Raw genomic sequence first — 17,728 nt, forward strand, 5'->3', positions numbered from 1 at the left:
GCTCTAACATGCCCTTTGTTTTTCGTCTCTGATGAAATGGAAGATGCTAGCCAATGGAGAAATACTGTTTGGTTGAATTTAGGTCAGGATGGAACTGAAGAGGACAGGTGTTTTTTGGTGAATGTGGTTCAAAGGAACATTTTCAACCTTTTGTTTGTTTTATTGACGGGTCGAGCTTTTTCTTGGGAGCGCGGTGTTCTAAAACTGAGAGATGATGTTTTTGAAGTGTTTTTGGAGCAGTCTTTACAGGGGGGACCGATCTGTTTGATGGGTTCGCTCTTTGAGAGAACCTTGCGTAAAGGGATATTGTTTCGGATGTCTCCTGAAGCCACCGGAGTCCTCGTTCACTATCAACATTTCTCCCTGTAGGTTAACACGCCTTCTCTCTCCGCCTCGTCCTAGGTGATCAAAGCGATAGAGGATGGCTTCCGCCTGCCCGCCCCTATGAACTGTCCACCCCACCTCCACCAGCTGATGTTGGATTGTTGGCAGAAGGAGAGGACCGAGAGACCCACCTTCAGCCAGATCCACTCGGCTCTCAGCAAGAGCATCCGCAGCCCCGACGGCATCGGCTCCTCCACACTGGCACGCAGGTAGGACATAGGCCCCTGGAAACCGTGCTTAACACGGGCTAAACATGGGTTAACATACAGGCTAACAGGTAACAGGACTCTGCTGGCCAACGTGGGCTGACATGGAAATGGTTTATGTCGTCCAAGCAGGTTCCCCACGTCACACTGAGTTTTCATACCAGAGTAGAAATACTAGCGCTTATGATAACAACTCTCTCTCTCTCCCTTTCTATCCGTAGAACCCTCCCTCAGCTAGGAACCCTCCCTCTGGGCTCCTCCATCTCCCTGGCAGAGCGGACTCTTCCGTCGTTCCCCTCGTTTAACTCGGTAGGGGAGTGGTTGGATGCGGTGGACATGGGGCGCTACAAGGACAACTTCACCGCGGCAGGATACTGCTACCTGGAGTCTGTGGCCCGTATGACAGTCCAGTGAGTGGCTCTGAATGAGCGAGTGTGCGTTGATGCGTGAACAAGTGTGCGTTTTCCGTAAGCCTTGCTTTTTGCGCTTGCGCACCTGAATGCGAGTTGGTATAGTCTAACGGATGTCTTTGTGCTGTGGGTCTCCTTCACAGAGACGTGTTGAGTCTAGGCGTCACCTCTCTGGAGCACCAGAAACAGATCCTGTCTGCCATCCAGACCCTTAGAGCCCAGGTCATCCAGATGCACGGCAGAGGGGTGCAGGTCTGACCTACACACACACACACACACACACATACACACACACACACATACACACGTGCAGACGGACGGACGAGCGGATGGATAGAAGGACCCGTCGCTCATTCAGATGGACGAAATCAAGTGGATAGTGAGGTGGGCAGAGATATCGCCCACACTTCACCCACCCACTCTTTCCCCTTCTCTCTCCCCCGTCTTGCCCCTCCTCCCTTTCTTAAGTCCTTGGGAAGGAGGCATCTTCCAGTCATGTGATCAGCGTACTCTGTCGGAGGTCACATGACTTCTGTCTGCACGCTGACCCGAATCAACTAGATCTCCTCTCTTACAACTGGCCCTGGATCAGTAGTTAAATAGACTTAAAACTACCCTGATGGAGAAGTACAGTCCATCTAAAATGTCTGGCACTCTACCACTGGTCTCAGAACATGGGGTAATAACATTTCCTTGATGGAGAAGAACAGTCCCCTCAAGTGATACTCTACTGAACCACTGGTCTCAAAACTGAGGTTAAAGCCACCCTGGTTGAGAAGTACTGTTCATCTAACAGGGCTGGCCCACTACCACTGGCCTCAGAACAGTGGGATAAGGTACCAACGGAGAAAGTGCTGTCTGTCGAGCAGAGTTGACATTGTAAATCTGGTCTCAGTTCAGTGGTTAAAAACCTCCTATCCCAGGGGTGTGTTCAAGTGACAGGTTCCCACGGTGTGGGCGGAACCCAGGCTGTGTCTTCTCTTGGCCCGAACAATCATGAGGCTGGAAAAAACGTACATTCAGGAAAAAACGACTGATTTAAAAACAACTAGGAATTTGTGTAAATCAAAACAATGGATTTACGTGTATTTGATTGTTCATTCCTATTTCGTCTGTTACACAATTGATATTTTTGTCTAACATTTTTCCATGAAATGTCTCTGCTCTCCCTGTGTGGAATGGCTAATGTCCCTTAGCCGGGATGTCAGTGGTGTGTCATGTAGCGTCTCGCTAATATATTTCTCCCATCTAAAAAGCATTTTCACTACAAGGGTATATTGCACTGTTAAGAATAAAGGTCAAGTCTCAAGCTGACATACAGCATATAATATGTATTCATTTTTATTTCTGCGTTTACAGTTTACAGACTCTCACACAACCTCCTGACGGGAAGAGGTTACGAGGGTCAAAATAGACATACTTGATTGAATAAATAATCAATTACATTTTGTGTTTAAGGATGCTGCCAAGCACATGTCCTCTGGTTTCAGTGTAAATCATGAAATATTGTATTGTTTTTTACAGTTTGAGGGATTCTGTTACTGAATAATGGTGTCCTGTACTGAACAAGGTATTATGAAGAGGACTTACACTATAGAATGTTGACTGTTTTCTTCTCATAGACAGGGGTATTGAATCATGTGGATACTGTTAACAAATTACCAGTAGTTGATATAGGACTTATACATTTTGAGTCCAGTGTCGCTGGATGTACGGTATCGATGTGTTGCATTATAGAAACAGTATTGCAGTATTTCAGAATGTCGTAAGAGTGATCTCATTTATTTATTTATTTATTTTGGGGGGGGGGGGGGGGGGGGACAGCAACTCAAGCTGACATAGGACCCACAACCCCCCACTGCATCTACAAGCCCTTCCATTTGTCAGTATTATGTATTTTACAAAAACGGTAACATTTAATCGTAGTTGACACGTTTTGGGGAATTATTTGATTTCTATCATACTCATGTAGCTAGCTACACAGTAGATGTTTTATTGGTTCCGTTTGGTTCGTAGATGGGTTATTGTAATAGTGAGGTATCTGGTATGAAAGGACTACCAGTGTATGTCCTCCTCTCTTCCCTACATACTCTCTCTTTGTAGCTGTTTTGCCTTAACATTACTGTATATAAACCCAAAATATACTTCTCGGCTGCGTTTACAAAAGGCACAATTCTGATATTCTGCCCATTTATTGTAGAAAGAGCTAATCTGATCGGTCGAAAGACCAAGAAGTGGAGAAAGATCAGAATTGGGCTGCCTGTGTAAACGCAGCCCTATAGATTCACACATGCACATATCTAGAAAGTCTCACCACCCCTGTATACGCAGACACCAAAATAGACCTTTCGCTAGCAACTTAACTCAGTTGTTGTCCCCCCCCCCCCACCCCCTCCCCCCCACTGTTTACTACTCGACGATTACAAAATGTTTAATACTGTAAATATGTATTTGAAAATGCAATCTATTTTTATAATTTCTTTGAAGAACCATGTGTTGAAAATATCTGCTCACTGTGTAGGGGTTTTATGGTTTAAATGTAGGGCCGTTGCCAATGAACGTGTGTGTTTGGAATATTAAAACATGTTTTCTTTGTTTAGTTTTTGGATGATTTTTACCTGTTAGAAAGACAGATGGCTGTTGCAATATTGAAATGTGTTATAAAAAAAAACTATCTCCCTTAAGAGCAAGCGTTTGTCTGTGTTTTTGGGGTGCTTCAGGCTTTGAGCTAGATTTATCTGTTCTTGCTTCCAATGCAAGTCTGATTCATTCCCCTTGTGAAATGATGCAGCCAATCAGCTCACAGAAAACTAAACTCTTTCAGTTCACCTTTTTGTTTTGTTCTTCTCTGCAAACGTTCTGTTCACAACCTCATGCAAGAACTCTCCGGATTGAATCCAGGCCTTAGTTGAGAAAGAGCCCTGGAATTGTGGTCAGGAGTGAATCCCAGGCCTCAATCTTGTTCTGGGGAAGCTCATCCAAAGATGGTGGATACATTAAGATGTCTTACTCAGGCCGTTTACCATTGAAAGAAAATTGTCTCAGTTCCGGTCTGTTTTAAGGGGTGGCTCTCCCATAGGCACCAGTGCGATAGCAGCTGGGTCTGGTCTGCTTAGTTAATTTGCTGTATATGAACCACAAAAAATGAGGGAGTGGGATGTCTCACTTCCTCTTCTGTCTCTGGCGCCACTTTAAGTGCTAAACTAATTTGATTAGTTGGATGACAGCTTTGGGCAGAGCGTAGAGTGACACGTCAGTGGAGTTTACATGTGAGAGTAAAACATGTTTTTTTTTTTAAAGAAGGCCTTATGGGTGGTAGCCAAGACTTTAACTCCATGACTTACGATGGAGTTGAGGCGACGAGTGTGGGTGGACTGAACCTCTGACTTTGGCAGCTCCTGCTCCTCTACTCTATTTAAACCATAATGAGGCCACTCGGGCCAGGTGACCTGTCGAGCAGGGGATTATGGGCCGTGTAGTCTTTACCACGATGGCCAATTTAAGGCAAACACCCCCTGCGATGCCTACTGTGTGGCATGCAAGCCTGTAGGTGGAAAGGCTTGTCACATCACGTTTGTGTGGTATTGTAACAACATGAGACAGACAGCGGTTTAAAAAATAAAAATGGGACATTTTAATAAGAATTGAAATGGTTACAGGGAATAACTCAAGTTGGAAAATGCATTAAAAGCTACAACTCAGGAATTTGAAGTAGGTAACTCTTACTCCAGGTAGTGTCCTCCTTACAGCCACTAAATTAGCCCATGTCAGCTAAACATTTTTAGGTTGCTAAGTAAGTTAGTCTAGCCAGCTGAGTCGTTCCAAAAGAGTGCCGTTTCCGTCCTTTTGATATTTTAAAGTAGAAATTCTGCACCAATATTACATTTTTAAAATCCTGGTATATTAAATGAATTTCTCTTTAATATAGACCACATGGAGAATTAAATCAGATTTTTAACATGAAAAAAGAATCGCTAAAGTGCCAAAATTTGACGTCCCTCCGTCACCCTCTGTGACTTCCTGGAAGATTTTAACCCACTAAACCTCAACATTTCTCCAAGTTTTTAAGCATCATTGTAAAGTCCTGGTTATGTGGTTGCTTTGAAAAAGTCATTTCTGAAGATTGTGATTCATTTACATCTGTTGCCCATTTAAAAGGTCAACCCTGTTACGTGAACTCTCTATTTAGAAGAAACGTTGAACATCTATATAACACGTCAACCCTTTTACCCATAGATAGACAGACTAGAAATGGTATAACCATTTCCATTTGTTTGTGAAGCTTGCATTCCCCATCACAAGGGGATTCATGGCTGATTTAAGATGAAATTGTCAAGCCTGTTACTTTATTTGGCACTTAATAGGCTTTTTTTTTTAAGTTAACCTTTTTAGATGGGAAAACTTGTTTTTTATGAAGTTGAACATGTGCTCTTTGTGACAGAATGTTAAAATGAGGTCAAATAAACAACAGAAATGTTACAAGTTGCACTTCTTACAGGACACCGAATTGGTGGAATGACCCAGGTTTTTAAAGTATAGTAATTATGTAATTATGCCCATGGGCCCTGACCTCCAGAAGGCCCACATTTGATTTTGTTAGTCAATCTCACCTGATATGAACATGTCCTAAATCAAAATGTGTAATATTGCAGAAAATTAGCTTTAAAACTGCTACTTTTCTCAAACCCCTTTCAGAATGTGTAGGACGCGAAATGCATGCCAGTACACATTTGTGTGTGAGGTGTGTGTGCACATTTAAGCGTGCACGTATGGTTGCGTGAATGAGCTCTGATGATTGCCTCAAAGAGGGAGCGCACAAATCCATACTCTTTATTACAGTCTTATTGAAGTTGAGGTAATTAGTTGGTGAGTTAATTAGATTAATCTCCACGCTATTGCTGCTTGGTAAACACACTGCCTTCTACACCAGGGATCATCAACTAGATTCAGCAGCAGGACGTTTTTTTTTTTTTTGTTGTGCGGATGGTCAGGGGGCCGGAACATAATTACAAATAATTTATAGGCGGCAAATTGATGGCAAGAAGCCCAAACAGATATGTTATACTAAAACAGAATAATTGAAAACGTGACTAATTTGTATACGATCACGTTTCTCTCTTGTGTGGGAATACTTTTCTTAACATATTTCTTAAATTAAAATCACTTGGAGCTAATTTCCTGATGTTTTTGTCTTATGTCCAACAAAAAAACATTTTTATTTTTTGGTTGCTCAGGGCCAAATAAAACCATTCGCCATTTGGGGAACAATGTTCTACACAATCAACAATACCTCCACCCCCCCAGATTTTCATAAACCCAATGAACTCTTCAAATAAATTTAATATTTTATGTAAATCTTTTTCCATTTAATCTGTGATTGGATTACCAATATCCAGCAAAATGGCAGTAACTGATCTCATTGGGCATTGAGAAGTGGCTTACACCATCAGTACTCAACCCAGCCATTCAACCCACAGGGTTTTCCATCGAATGGGGGGATAGGACAAAGGCGTCAGGGAAAAGCAAAGTAGGTGGGATATGTTTCATGATCAACAACTCTGTGTGACCACGGCAATTTCTAAAAGCTCTGGTAATTATCTCCAGAGGGAACTTTCTTTCGTTATCCTCACGGCTGTATAAATGACCACTTGATACCACTTGAGTTCTCAAGGATTTATACAGGACTTTTAATAAACTGAAAGAGTTTATCCAGAAGCTGTGTTCATTGTGACTGGGGATTTTAACAGAACAAATGTAAGGACCGGTTTATTAAATTCCACACACACTCAGACCAGACTTTGGATCACTGCTACTCTCCCTTCCAGGATGGATACAAAGCCCGCCCCCTTTTTGGGCAAATCAGATCACTCCTCCATCCTGCTCCTAACCACCTTTTAGGTAGAAGCTGAAGCAGGAATTCCCTGTGACTAGAACTGTCGGAATATGCTTCAGGACTGTGAAATGTTCTGGGTCTTCTCCGAGAATAACAGACAAGTACACTGCCTCTGTCACTGGGTTCATCAGGAAGTGCATAGAGGATGTTGTTCCAACGGTGACGATTCGAACAACCAAAAACCCGAACCAAAAACCATGGTTAGATGGCAGTATTCGTGCAAAACTGAAAGCGTGAAGTACAAACCGTCCAGCTACGACCTCTGAAAGGAAATCCGAGGCAAAAAGACAGTACAGGGAAAAAGTCCCAATTCAATGGCACAGACACAGGACGCATGAGGCAGGGACTTCAGCTAATTCCGGATTATAAAGGGAAAACCAGATGCATCGTGGACACTGAAGCCTCACTTCCAGATAAGATAAAAACATTTTTTGTGTGCTTCGAGAAAAACAACATTGCGCCGGGCACTGCGGGGCCCCCCGCTGCTAGGGAAGATTGTGGGCTCTCACATTCGTTGGCTACAGAGTTCAAGACATTCAAGCGTGTTGTTAACCTCCCCCAGGGGTGTGTGCTTAGCTCCCTCCTGTACTCTGTTCACCCCCAACTTCAACTCAATCAAGTTTGCTGAAGACACGACAATGGTAAGCTTGATCACCAACAATGACGAGACTACCTACAGGAAGGAGGTTAGAGCCCTCGCCGAGTGGTTCCAGGACAATAACCTCTCTCTCAACGTCAACAAAACCAACACTCTAAAAATAAAAGGTTCCTCAGATTGCAACATCGGCGGAACCTTAAGGTGCTTTCAGGAACCTTTTCCCTGATCCTCAAATAACCTTTTCGGGTTAAGGTTCCTGTAGGAACCTTTCATGTCCCATGTATTCTATTATGAATAATAATATTAACAAGAATAATACAAATAGCGTTGAGTGGCAAACTTGTAAAGTCACAAATGAATTTGACTTTAATAGTCCTTCAGTGAGTAGCTCCTCTCCATCCAGGAAGAGTTGGATGTGGACGTCATCCGCTAAGGGATTCCTCGCTATTCTTATGCTAGGTGAACTTTACACACTGTAAAAATGCCACATTTTAAGGTTACTCAAGTCCTATTTCAAACAGTAAGTTAACAACTGAGCACAGTACACCTTACACAGTACTAATTTGCAATTATTTATTTGCCTGCAGGGAAATGCATACCCTGTCTGTGACTCACAGCCCACTTGGATCTTCTTTGAAGAGGTAGGGCAGGAGAGAAATGGCTGCTGTGATCTTCAGACCTTAAAGTGGCGCGTGTGTAATAAAAAGGCTGGATCAATGGAATAAGAACGGCTCCATTCTGTTAAGGGTACATTTTACATGCAGTTACATTGATTAAAAAAAACCTTTGGGAACCTCCTCCGCGTACGAGAGAGAAGCAGCAATTCTACGGCCATACCCCTCTCCATTTCTGCTATGATTTTTGTCGGCCATTGTGCCAAATCCAGACGGAATGTTTCTGTCCACATCGTACCGAATTTGCTTCTCACGTCTGCGAAAATCTGAAAGAATTTGTTTCTAATGCATCAATATATCTTGGATTCAGATGACAGTACTTGGCTATGTTACATTAGTTGTGCTTTTTACCATTTCTTTCTATCAGACTTTTTGTCTACTTACAATGGCTGACAAACGGAGTGCTGGGTAATGAAAATGAAAATGTCCTTGGTGCCTTGTGGTTTGATAAAGTTCTCTCACTTTTTGGTACTCCACCAGCATCTTTTCAACATGTAACTTCTGCCTGAAGGAATCCTCACCAGTCTCAGTCTGATATTGATACATACAGCATCAAACGTGATCAAGTCTATAGAAAAAGGCAAAATGTCCCATATTCACAAAGCATCTCAGAGTGCTGATCTTGGATCAGGTCCTCCCCCACATCCAATCTTATTTATGATCGTTAAAAACTGATCCGGGATCAGCGGTTTGACTTTGACGCACTGAATACCTTGGCTATTTTGGTCAGGTCTTCATGTTTTGGTAGCGTCTGGTCTCATTTGTTTCACTTGCCTCTCAAACCTCTTCTGCATTTCCTGCACTTGTGCAACGTGAGCAAGCGGCTGCCACTCTTCTTTTTGTATTTATTTTTCATCATGCTCGTGCCATGACTCCTTAAATCAAATGTGGAAAGGAGAAATGTCAAGATGGATTATTGGGACTGAGGTCAGGGGAGCAGACGAGAGATGGTCTTGTTATGCTGCTGGGAATGTGATAGTTTAACATTGTTAGAAGAAAATATCCAAGCCAGCACAATATGGTGTAAAAAGGTTATTACTGTGAATGAATGTGTATAGGAAAACTGAAGAATTCTTTCATATCCCTTCCCTGTCTGGTCTCTCAACGAGGGGTACTTTTGAATGAGCTGTGCACACATCCATGTATTGCTGGGGTACCTAAAGCAAATGAGAAACATAAAACATTACATTTTGACGAACAATTCTGTTTGCAATACAAATTACATTGAGGTTGATTATCATCATGTAAAAGTTGAGTATGTCCTGTGCTATCAGCTGCAGTGATTATGACAACGGTATGGAGGACGGACGGAAGGGCTCGAGGTGACGCTGACGCACACGCACGCACGCGCCCATTATGATTCATAAGTGAGGAACTTACATCATTAACATTAAGCTAAGATCAGTATGTTACATAACTATAGTCACGAAGTGTAGGTACACATGAAGTCGAACAACACCTGCACAATCTGAGACTTCCACAGTAGGAATAATAACAATCTCGTTTTTCCTGGAAATCTAAACACAGATGGCCAGACTCTTAGGCTGATTGATGTGTCATGCTGAAGTCCAATTGGTGGGTACTTGTGCTGGACAGATGCTGGGTCATTTTGCTGGGCTGTTTGCAGCAGCTGTGAACTAACAATAACACAGTTTAGTGCTTTCAGGCTCTGAAAAAACAAAACTGCAGAGAATTGGAATAGGATCAATGATGCAGATAACAGTCATGCATTGACTTACCTATTTACACCTTTTAGATTCTCCATTCATTTTGTGAATTTGATTCGGACTTTGCTTATTGGAACCAGTTGCTCCACCATTCTTTTGGTCCAATGACATCAATGTCACTCCATCCATTTGGTGCTCTGTGGGGGAAAACATATACAAAATAACATGTCAGAGTTCTGGTCAGTGATGTCACTGTAGGAAACGCATATGAACATGTGGAAACAAAAGTTTGTTGTGCTTATTAATAAGTTAATAAATCAATTAATTTTCACTAACTGCAATCCAGTGGCGGAGTGGAATGGTCACTTCCCTCTGGGTCCCTGTATCCAGTTAACCCATGGAAATCCATCTCATCAACAGGCCTAATCCATTGTTGACTGTGTTGAACCATGTATGCGTGGTGAAGGCTGTTGAAACTGGCTGGTAGTATCACATTTATTTATAAAGCCCTTCTTACATCAGCTGATGTCACAAAGTGCTGTACAGAAACCCAGCCTAAAACCTCAAACGGCAAGCAATGCAGGTGTAGAAGCACGGTGGCTAGGAAAAACTCCCTAGAAAGGCCGGAACCTTGGAAGAAACAGAGAGGAACCAGGCTATGAGGGGTGGCCAGTCCTCTTCTGGCTGTGCCAGGTGGAGATTATAACAGAACATGGCCAAGATGTTCATAGATGACCAGCAGGGTCAGATAATAATAATCAGTGGTTGTAGAGGGTGCAACAGGTCAGCACCCCAGGACTAAATGTCAGTTGGCTTTTCATAGCCGATCATTCAGAGTATCTCTAATGTACCTGCTGTCTTTAGAGAGTTGAAAACAGCAGGTCTGGGACAGGTTGCACGTCCGGTGAACAGGTCAGGGTTCCATAGTTGCTGGCAAAACAGTTGAAACTGGAGCTGCAGCACAACCAGGTGGACTGGGGACAGCAAGGAGTCATCAGGCCAGATAGTCCTGAGGTATGGTCCTAAGAGAGAGAGAAAATTAGAGGGAGCATACTTAAAATTCACAAAGGACACCAGATAACACAGGAGAAATACTCCAGACTGACCCTAGCCCCCCGACACAAACTATTGCAGCATAAATACTGGAGGCTGAGACAGGAGGGGTCAGGAGACGCTGTTGCCACGTCCTGACGATACCCCCGGACAGGGCCATACAGGCAGGATATAATCCCGCCGAAGCATAGCCCCCACAATACTAGAGGGATATTTCAACCACCAACTTAAATCTTTTTAATTCATTTTTATCTTATTAACACATTGTTCTAGCTAGCTATTTGTGTAGGTAGCCATCAAGTAAACACAATGATATAGGCTGAGTATAGCCCACAAAGATCTCCCCCACGGCACAACCCCACGGCACAAACAAGGGGGGGGGCGCCAACCCGGAAAGGAAGATCATGTCAGTGACTCAACCTACTCTAGTGACGCACCCCTCCTAGGGACGGCATGGAATAGTACCAGTAAGCCAGTGACTCATCCCCCATAATAGGGTTTGAGGCAAAGAATCCCAGTGGAGAGAAAGGAGCCGGCCAGGCAGAGACGGCAAGGGCGGTTCGTTGCTCCTGTGCCTTTCCATTCACCTTCACGCTCCTGGGCCAGACTACACTCAATCATAGGACCGACTGAAGATGAGTCATCAATAAAGACATAAGGTTGAAACCAAGTCTGCGTCTCTCACATGGAAAGGCAGTCAATTCCATAAAAATGGAGCTCTATAGGAGAAAGCCCTGCCTCCAGCTGTTAGCTTAGAAATTCTAGGGACACTAAGGAGGCCTGCGTCTTGTGACCATAGTGTAGGTATGTACGGCGGGACCAAATCGGAAAGATCGGTAGGAGCAAGCCCATGTAATGCTTTGTAGGTTAACAGTAAAACCTTGAAATCAGCCCTAGCCTTAACAGGAACCCAGTGTAGAGAGGCTAGCACTGGAGTAATACGATCACATTTTTTGGTTCTAGTCAAGATTCTAGCAGCCGTGTTTAGCACTAACTGAAGTTTATTTAGTGCTTTATCCGGGTAGCCGGAAAGTAGAGAATTGCAGTAGTCTAATCTAGAAGAGACAAAAGCATGTATTCATTTTTCTGCATAATTTTTGGACAAAGTTTCAGATTTTTGCAATGTTACGCAGATGGAAAAAAGCTGTCCTTTGAAAGAGTCTTGAGATGTTCGTCAAAAGAGATCAGGGTCCAGAGTAACCCCGAGGTCCTTCACAATTTTATTTGAGACGACTGTACAACCATCAAGATTAATTGTCAGTTTCAACAGAAGATCTCTTTGTTTCTTGGAACCTAGAACTAGCATCTGTTTTGTCCGAGTTCAAAAGTAGAACATTTGCCGCCATCCACTTCCTTATGTCTGAAACACAGGCTTCCAGGTAGGGCAATTTTTGTTTCATCAAAATGTACAGCTGTGTGTCATCCGCATAGCAGTGAAAGTTAACATTATGTTTCCGAATGACATCACCAAGAGGTAAAATATATAGTGAAAATAATAGTGGTCCTAAAACGGAGCCTTGAGGAACACCGAAATGTACAGTTGATTTGTCAGAGGACAAACCATCTACAGAGACAAACTGATATCTTTCCGACAAATAAGATGTAAACCAGGCCAGAACTTGTCCGTGTAGACCAATTTGGGTTTCCAATCTCTCCAAAAGAATGTGGTGATCGATGGTATCAAAAGCAGCACTAAGGTCTAGGAGCATGAGGACAGATGCAGAGCCTCTGTCTGACGCCATTAAAAGGTAATTTACCACCTCACAAGTGCAGTCTCAGTGCTATGATGGGGTCTAAAACCAAACTGAAGGGTTTCGTATACATTGTCTTCAAGAAGGCAGTGAGTTGCTGTGCAACAGCTTTTTACATTTTTTTGAGGAATGGGAGATTCGATACAGGCTGATTCGTTTTTTTATATGTTCAAGGTTTGGCTTTTTCAAGAGAGGCTTTATTACTGCCACTTTTAGTTTGGTACACACCCGGTGGTTTGGGAGCCGTTTATTGTGTTCAACCAAGAAGGGCCAAGCACAGGAAGCAGCTCTTTCAGTAGTTTAGTTGGAATAGGGTCCAGTATGCAGCTTGAAGGTTTAGAGGCCCTGACTATTTTCATCAATGTGTCAAGAGATATAGTATTTAAAAACGTCTGTTTCCCTTGATCCTTGGTCCTGGCAGTGCTGTGCAGACTCAGGACAACTGAGCATTGGAGAAATACGCAGATTTAAAGAGGAGTCCGTAATTTGCTTTCTAATGATCATGATCTTATCGTCAAAGAAGTTCATGAATTTATCACTGCTGAAGTGAAAGCCATCCTCTCTTGGGGAATGCTTCTTCTTAGTTAGCTTTGCATTATCAAGCAGACTGCCAACCAGAGGAAACATTTTTGCTCAAACATGCAACTGCATGTGCAGGGAGGTTCTCTGCTGAGAATGTTGTGATTGTGCCTCGGAAGGTTTTTTTTTCACCATTGCATGACAACTTCACACCCAGTGTTTCCAATTCCTGGATGTCACGTATCAAAGGCTTGAATACATCTTCGTAATTGGTCACTTGTTTTTGAATAAGGTGGTGATGAACCAATGTGGAGAGGCACATATTTTTTAGTTGGGTAGTATCCTTGTGGTCAAGACTTCCTAGTTTAAAGTACACTGTGGTCAATTTCTGCTTGCCTTTTTTAGAACCCAGTGGATTGACAACATCCAATGAATCCACATAGAACTGTAGTCGGAGGCTCGGATTTGTTAGGGTGGGATTTGATTTGACCAATTCACCGCCAGTAAAGTCTTCCAGAATTTCATCATGTGTCTTTTGGTCTTGATTTAAGGTGGCCCGGACCTCTTCATTACTTGCTAATTTTTTTGCAGTATGCTGACCAATGGGATGTATTGAAATCACCTTGTTTTATAACCTTCAATTGGCCTGACCAAAACCAACTCTTTCACACAGTAATGCTCCAGCATTCACTCAGAGCTTAGGCATTCCTCAAATACTGCAGAGCTGTTAATAAGCAAGTCCCTGAGATCGTCATCGTCAGCCACATTTATTTGTAAGGTGAAACCTGAGGGCATCACTGTAGTGTGTCAAACATGTATAGAAAAGGGGTTCGGAGGTCGTCAACAATGCTATTCTGTACCATAGTTGGGATGCAGTGTTCTTCCCTGATTTTCTAAATAAGAACACAGATGTTATTTTTCAGACCATCAATTAGCTGCTCAGTGTTGATCTCTGTGGCTTGAACATGTTAAGCCTCTGCCAGACTCTCTACATCGCACACGTTAAAATGTGGTTCATGCTGGTGATAGATGCCAATATGTGTGAGTAGTCTGGACACAGAGAAAGTATGTTAGTTGTAAAGTGGACAATTTGAATAGAGGTGGCATTCTTCAGACAGATTGTGAGCCTTGGAATGATGGGATGGAATCATGGAGATCATTGGTACTCAGCCACTTGCAGACATCATCAAGGGACCAGTCTTCCACAGCCACACTCAAATTCAAGTTGACACTCAAAGCAAAAGTGAAATGTATTAGTGCTAAGGCTAAAACAAAATGTATACCACTCTTTCCAGACAACCGCCTGTCCTCCTAATTTGTATTGATGGTTGTTCCATAACGAAGCAGAGCTTGTCAGGAAAGGTGAAGGGACATTATGGGATTCTGCAGTCCCACGTTTAAGTATTAGATTTCTCAATAAGGAGAGCCTATTTGGGCAGTTAAAGGCTTCTTGATATAATTACATAGAGGGGAGGATTAAAGCTCCCTAATAAATATTTTCCTGTAATCTAGCTCGGTTAATCCTTGTCCTTTTAATAGTCCATACAAACTGAGTAATCATATTGTCTATGGTGTTAAAGGTTTAGGAAGGTATGGACAGTGGAAACATGCTGATGATGTAATTCAGGTTAGGAGTTTTAACCATCTTTATAACACGTTGCCTACCCCACAATGAGATGTGTAGCTTATCCCAGTTCTTAAACTGGAGTTGAATTTTGTTCAAATATACAGAATGGAGAAAAAAACACATTTCCCTTCCCATAAGAAACAACTTATCTTCTCACATACAAAAAGATGATAAGATTACACCAGACATTCACCATTCAGTTGGCACTGGAAAAGACAAAGGAATTACGCAGCACATACAATAATCACACTGGAATGATTGATTGATTGACTGTAAATGCATTCATTCACCATTGTTGGTATTTGAAAAGACATCGGACTACCAGAGCCAACAATAATCACACTGTAAATACATTCATTCACCACTCAGTTAGTGTTGGAAAAGTCAAATAAATAAAACAGAACACACTATAATCACACTGCAAATACATTCAATGACTTGTTGAGAGAGTGTAGCATGGGTTTAAGTGAGGACAAAAATGTCTCGATGTGGAATCTAGCTAGCTACGGTTACAGTAACTTTAACTAGCTAGCTAACGTTAACTAAAACGCACCAACACTTTTACAACAATTTCCAGCTAACATTACAGGCTATGTAGCTTGGCTAGTTGATGAAAAACGAAGAGTACATTATGTATTGTTTTTGAGTTATTTGATAGTAGTTTGACGAATGAATTATGATCTTTAGCTAGCGAATAAATAAGGTTCGCTCACCTTTCACGTTGATCCGTTGCAAGTCATCTCTTATCTGTCGCATCTTTCCAACCATCCACTCGCTTCTCGCTTCCAGTTGCCTTTTGACCAACGTTTCTTAATTTGAATTATAAATTGGGTGGTTCGAGCCCTGAATGCTGATTGGCTGACAGCCGCGGTATATCAGACCATATACCACAGGTATGACAAAACCTTTATTTTTAGTGCTCTAATTATGTTGTTAACCAGTTTAAAATAGCAATAAGGCACCTCGGAGGTTTGTGGTATATGGCCAATATACCACGGCTAAGGGCTGTATCCAAGCATTCCGCATTGTCATGTATAAGAACAGCCATTAGCAGTAGTATATTGGCCATATACCACACCTCCTTGTGCATTATTGCTTAATTATACGCACAATGCCCTTTACTCACAAGCGCACTGCTGGTTCCAAAACTAACCCCTCTATTGACAAGGGTTCTTCAAAGCACCCCTTAAGTCTGCAAAGGTTAAAAAACAAACTGATGGCAGAGTATAGGTTCCTTTTTTCACCTTAAGTTATCCTAAAGGATCTTCCAGGAACCTTTTTTCTTTTTAGGGTGAAGAGCTGATCGTGGACTACAGGAGACAAATCAGAGAGCACACCCCCATCTACATCGGCAGGGCCACATTGGGGATGGTTAAAAGCATCAAGTACCTTGGCATGCACATCACTGAGAACCTGAAATGGTTCCATCACAGCAGTACAACAGCGCCTCTGCTATCTCAGGCGGCTGAAGAAATTCGACATGGCCAATAAAACTTTTAGAGATGCAACATTGAGAGCATTCTGTCAAGCTGCTTCGTACAGCATCTGCACTGTCCAACGCACCATCGGGGGCATGTTGCCTGCCCTCCAAGAAGTCAAGAAGATCATTAAAGACTTCAGCCAACCGGACCACGGACTGTTCACTCTGCTACCTTCTGGCAGATGGGACTGGTGCATCAGGCTTGGAAACAGATTCTATCACCAGGCCATCAGAATGTTGAACAGACATGACTAGCCGTCAACCTGCCCAGTACTCTGTTCTGCACCTTCCTGATTGTTATGCATACATACTCTCACACACACACAAAGCTCACAGACACCTGCAGTCACATATACACATGCTTAAGGCCATACTCACAAACACATACACAGCCAACGCTGCTGTCCCATGCACAGTGTATAGAGACATTAAACACTGGACACTCCCCGTTTTCTTTTTTTACTGTATTTCACATTGTATTTATATACTGTATCCTTAACATATACTGTATTAGAAAGAGCCATCTACTGCTGTAGGTTGCATTTTTGTTACTGTTTATACACACCCAGTGGTGATTTTAGCATGCAAATCTTGGTGTGGAAAAAAATGTATATAATGTTTAGATGCATGCCAGCAAAGCCACTGCACAACATAACACTAAACAATACATTCATTGCACTATAACGGTGACAAACGATGCCCACAAACTGTTAGGGCCAACAAAAAGCTGTCCCAACCGCAGAGTCCCAACAGCAGTCCCAATACCTTACCACTGCTACACCTGGCTATCAGCGGAGCTTTGTCTGTTTATTCAGCCTCCGTTACTGCTTTAAAAAAAAACATAGCTGATATGGCTGACTTACTTAAACAAATGTGGTTTTTACTGACAATTGATATGTACAAACTATGGCATAAGGGGACGGCGAGCAGATAAGGGGTTATCCGTAATTTCAATGAAGACAATGAGCGAGCTAGGACAGACATAACTATTTGTTCAGCACTTTGAAATGTTCTGAATTCTGTCGCTGTACATGGGCTGTTCTTACAGTATTCTCCCTGCACACCAAATCCGAACCGTAGGATAAATAAAGGGGGCATATAAGCAGACAATGAAAGCCCTTACAATATTCAATGATTACATTTATCTTAAACAGGCTATAGGCTACATGTGTACCACCAAGTCAGAACAGTAAGTTATGAGGGAGGAAAAATACCAAATTATTAGGGTGACACATCGGCAACTAACAGATTACTACACAACATACACTTAGTATTACTTTCTTAGCTACAGTATCTCCCTGGCATATTACATCATTTATGCAGCAGCATACAAGACATTTTTGGACTCACCTTTCTGTGCTCACTTGAACAGGAAGGTGGCGCGGCGGTCCTTTGTGGGCAAATTTTGGTTACAAAGTCTGGCATTCTCTGGATTTATGAGGCTTTCAAGATAACTGGGAACTCTG

General features: G+C 42.5%; 1 protein-coding gene across 1 annotated transcript in view; it reads left to right on the forward strand.

Annotated features, from left to right (window-relative positions):
- Window positions 1-3,684, forward strand: part of LOC110496810 (ephrin type-A receptor 7) — a 255,051-nt gene extending 251,367 nt beyond the window's left edge. Inside the window, exons 15-17 of the mRNA XM_036952654.1 lie at window positions 403-593; window positions 812-1,000; window positions 1,144-3,684. Coding sequence (XP_036808549.1) covers window positions 403-593; window positions 812-1,000; window positions 1,144-1,258 — 495 coding nt within the window. The 3' untranslated portion in view covers window positions 1,259-3,684. The remainder of the gene's footprint in view (window positions 1-402; window positions 594-811; window positions 1,001-1,143) is intronic.
- The last annotated feature ends 14,044 nt before the right edge of the window (window positions 3,685-17,728 follow it).

Source organism: Oncorhynchus mykiss, chromosome 18 (assembly GCF_013265735.2).
Source record: "Oncorhynchus mykiss isolate Arlee chromosome 18, USDA_OmykA_1.1, whole genome shotgun sequence".
Classification (NCBI taxonomy): Eukaryota; Metazoa; Chordata; class Actinopteri; order Salmoniformes; family Salmonidae; genus Oncorhynchus; species Oncorhynchus mykiss.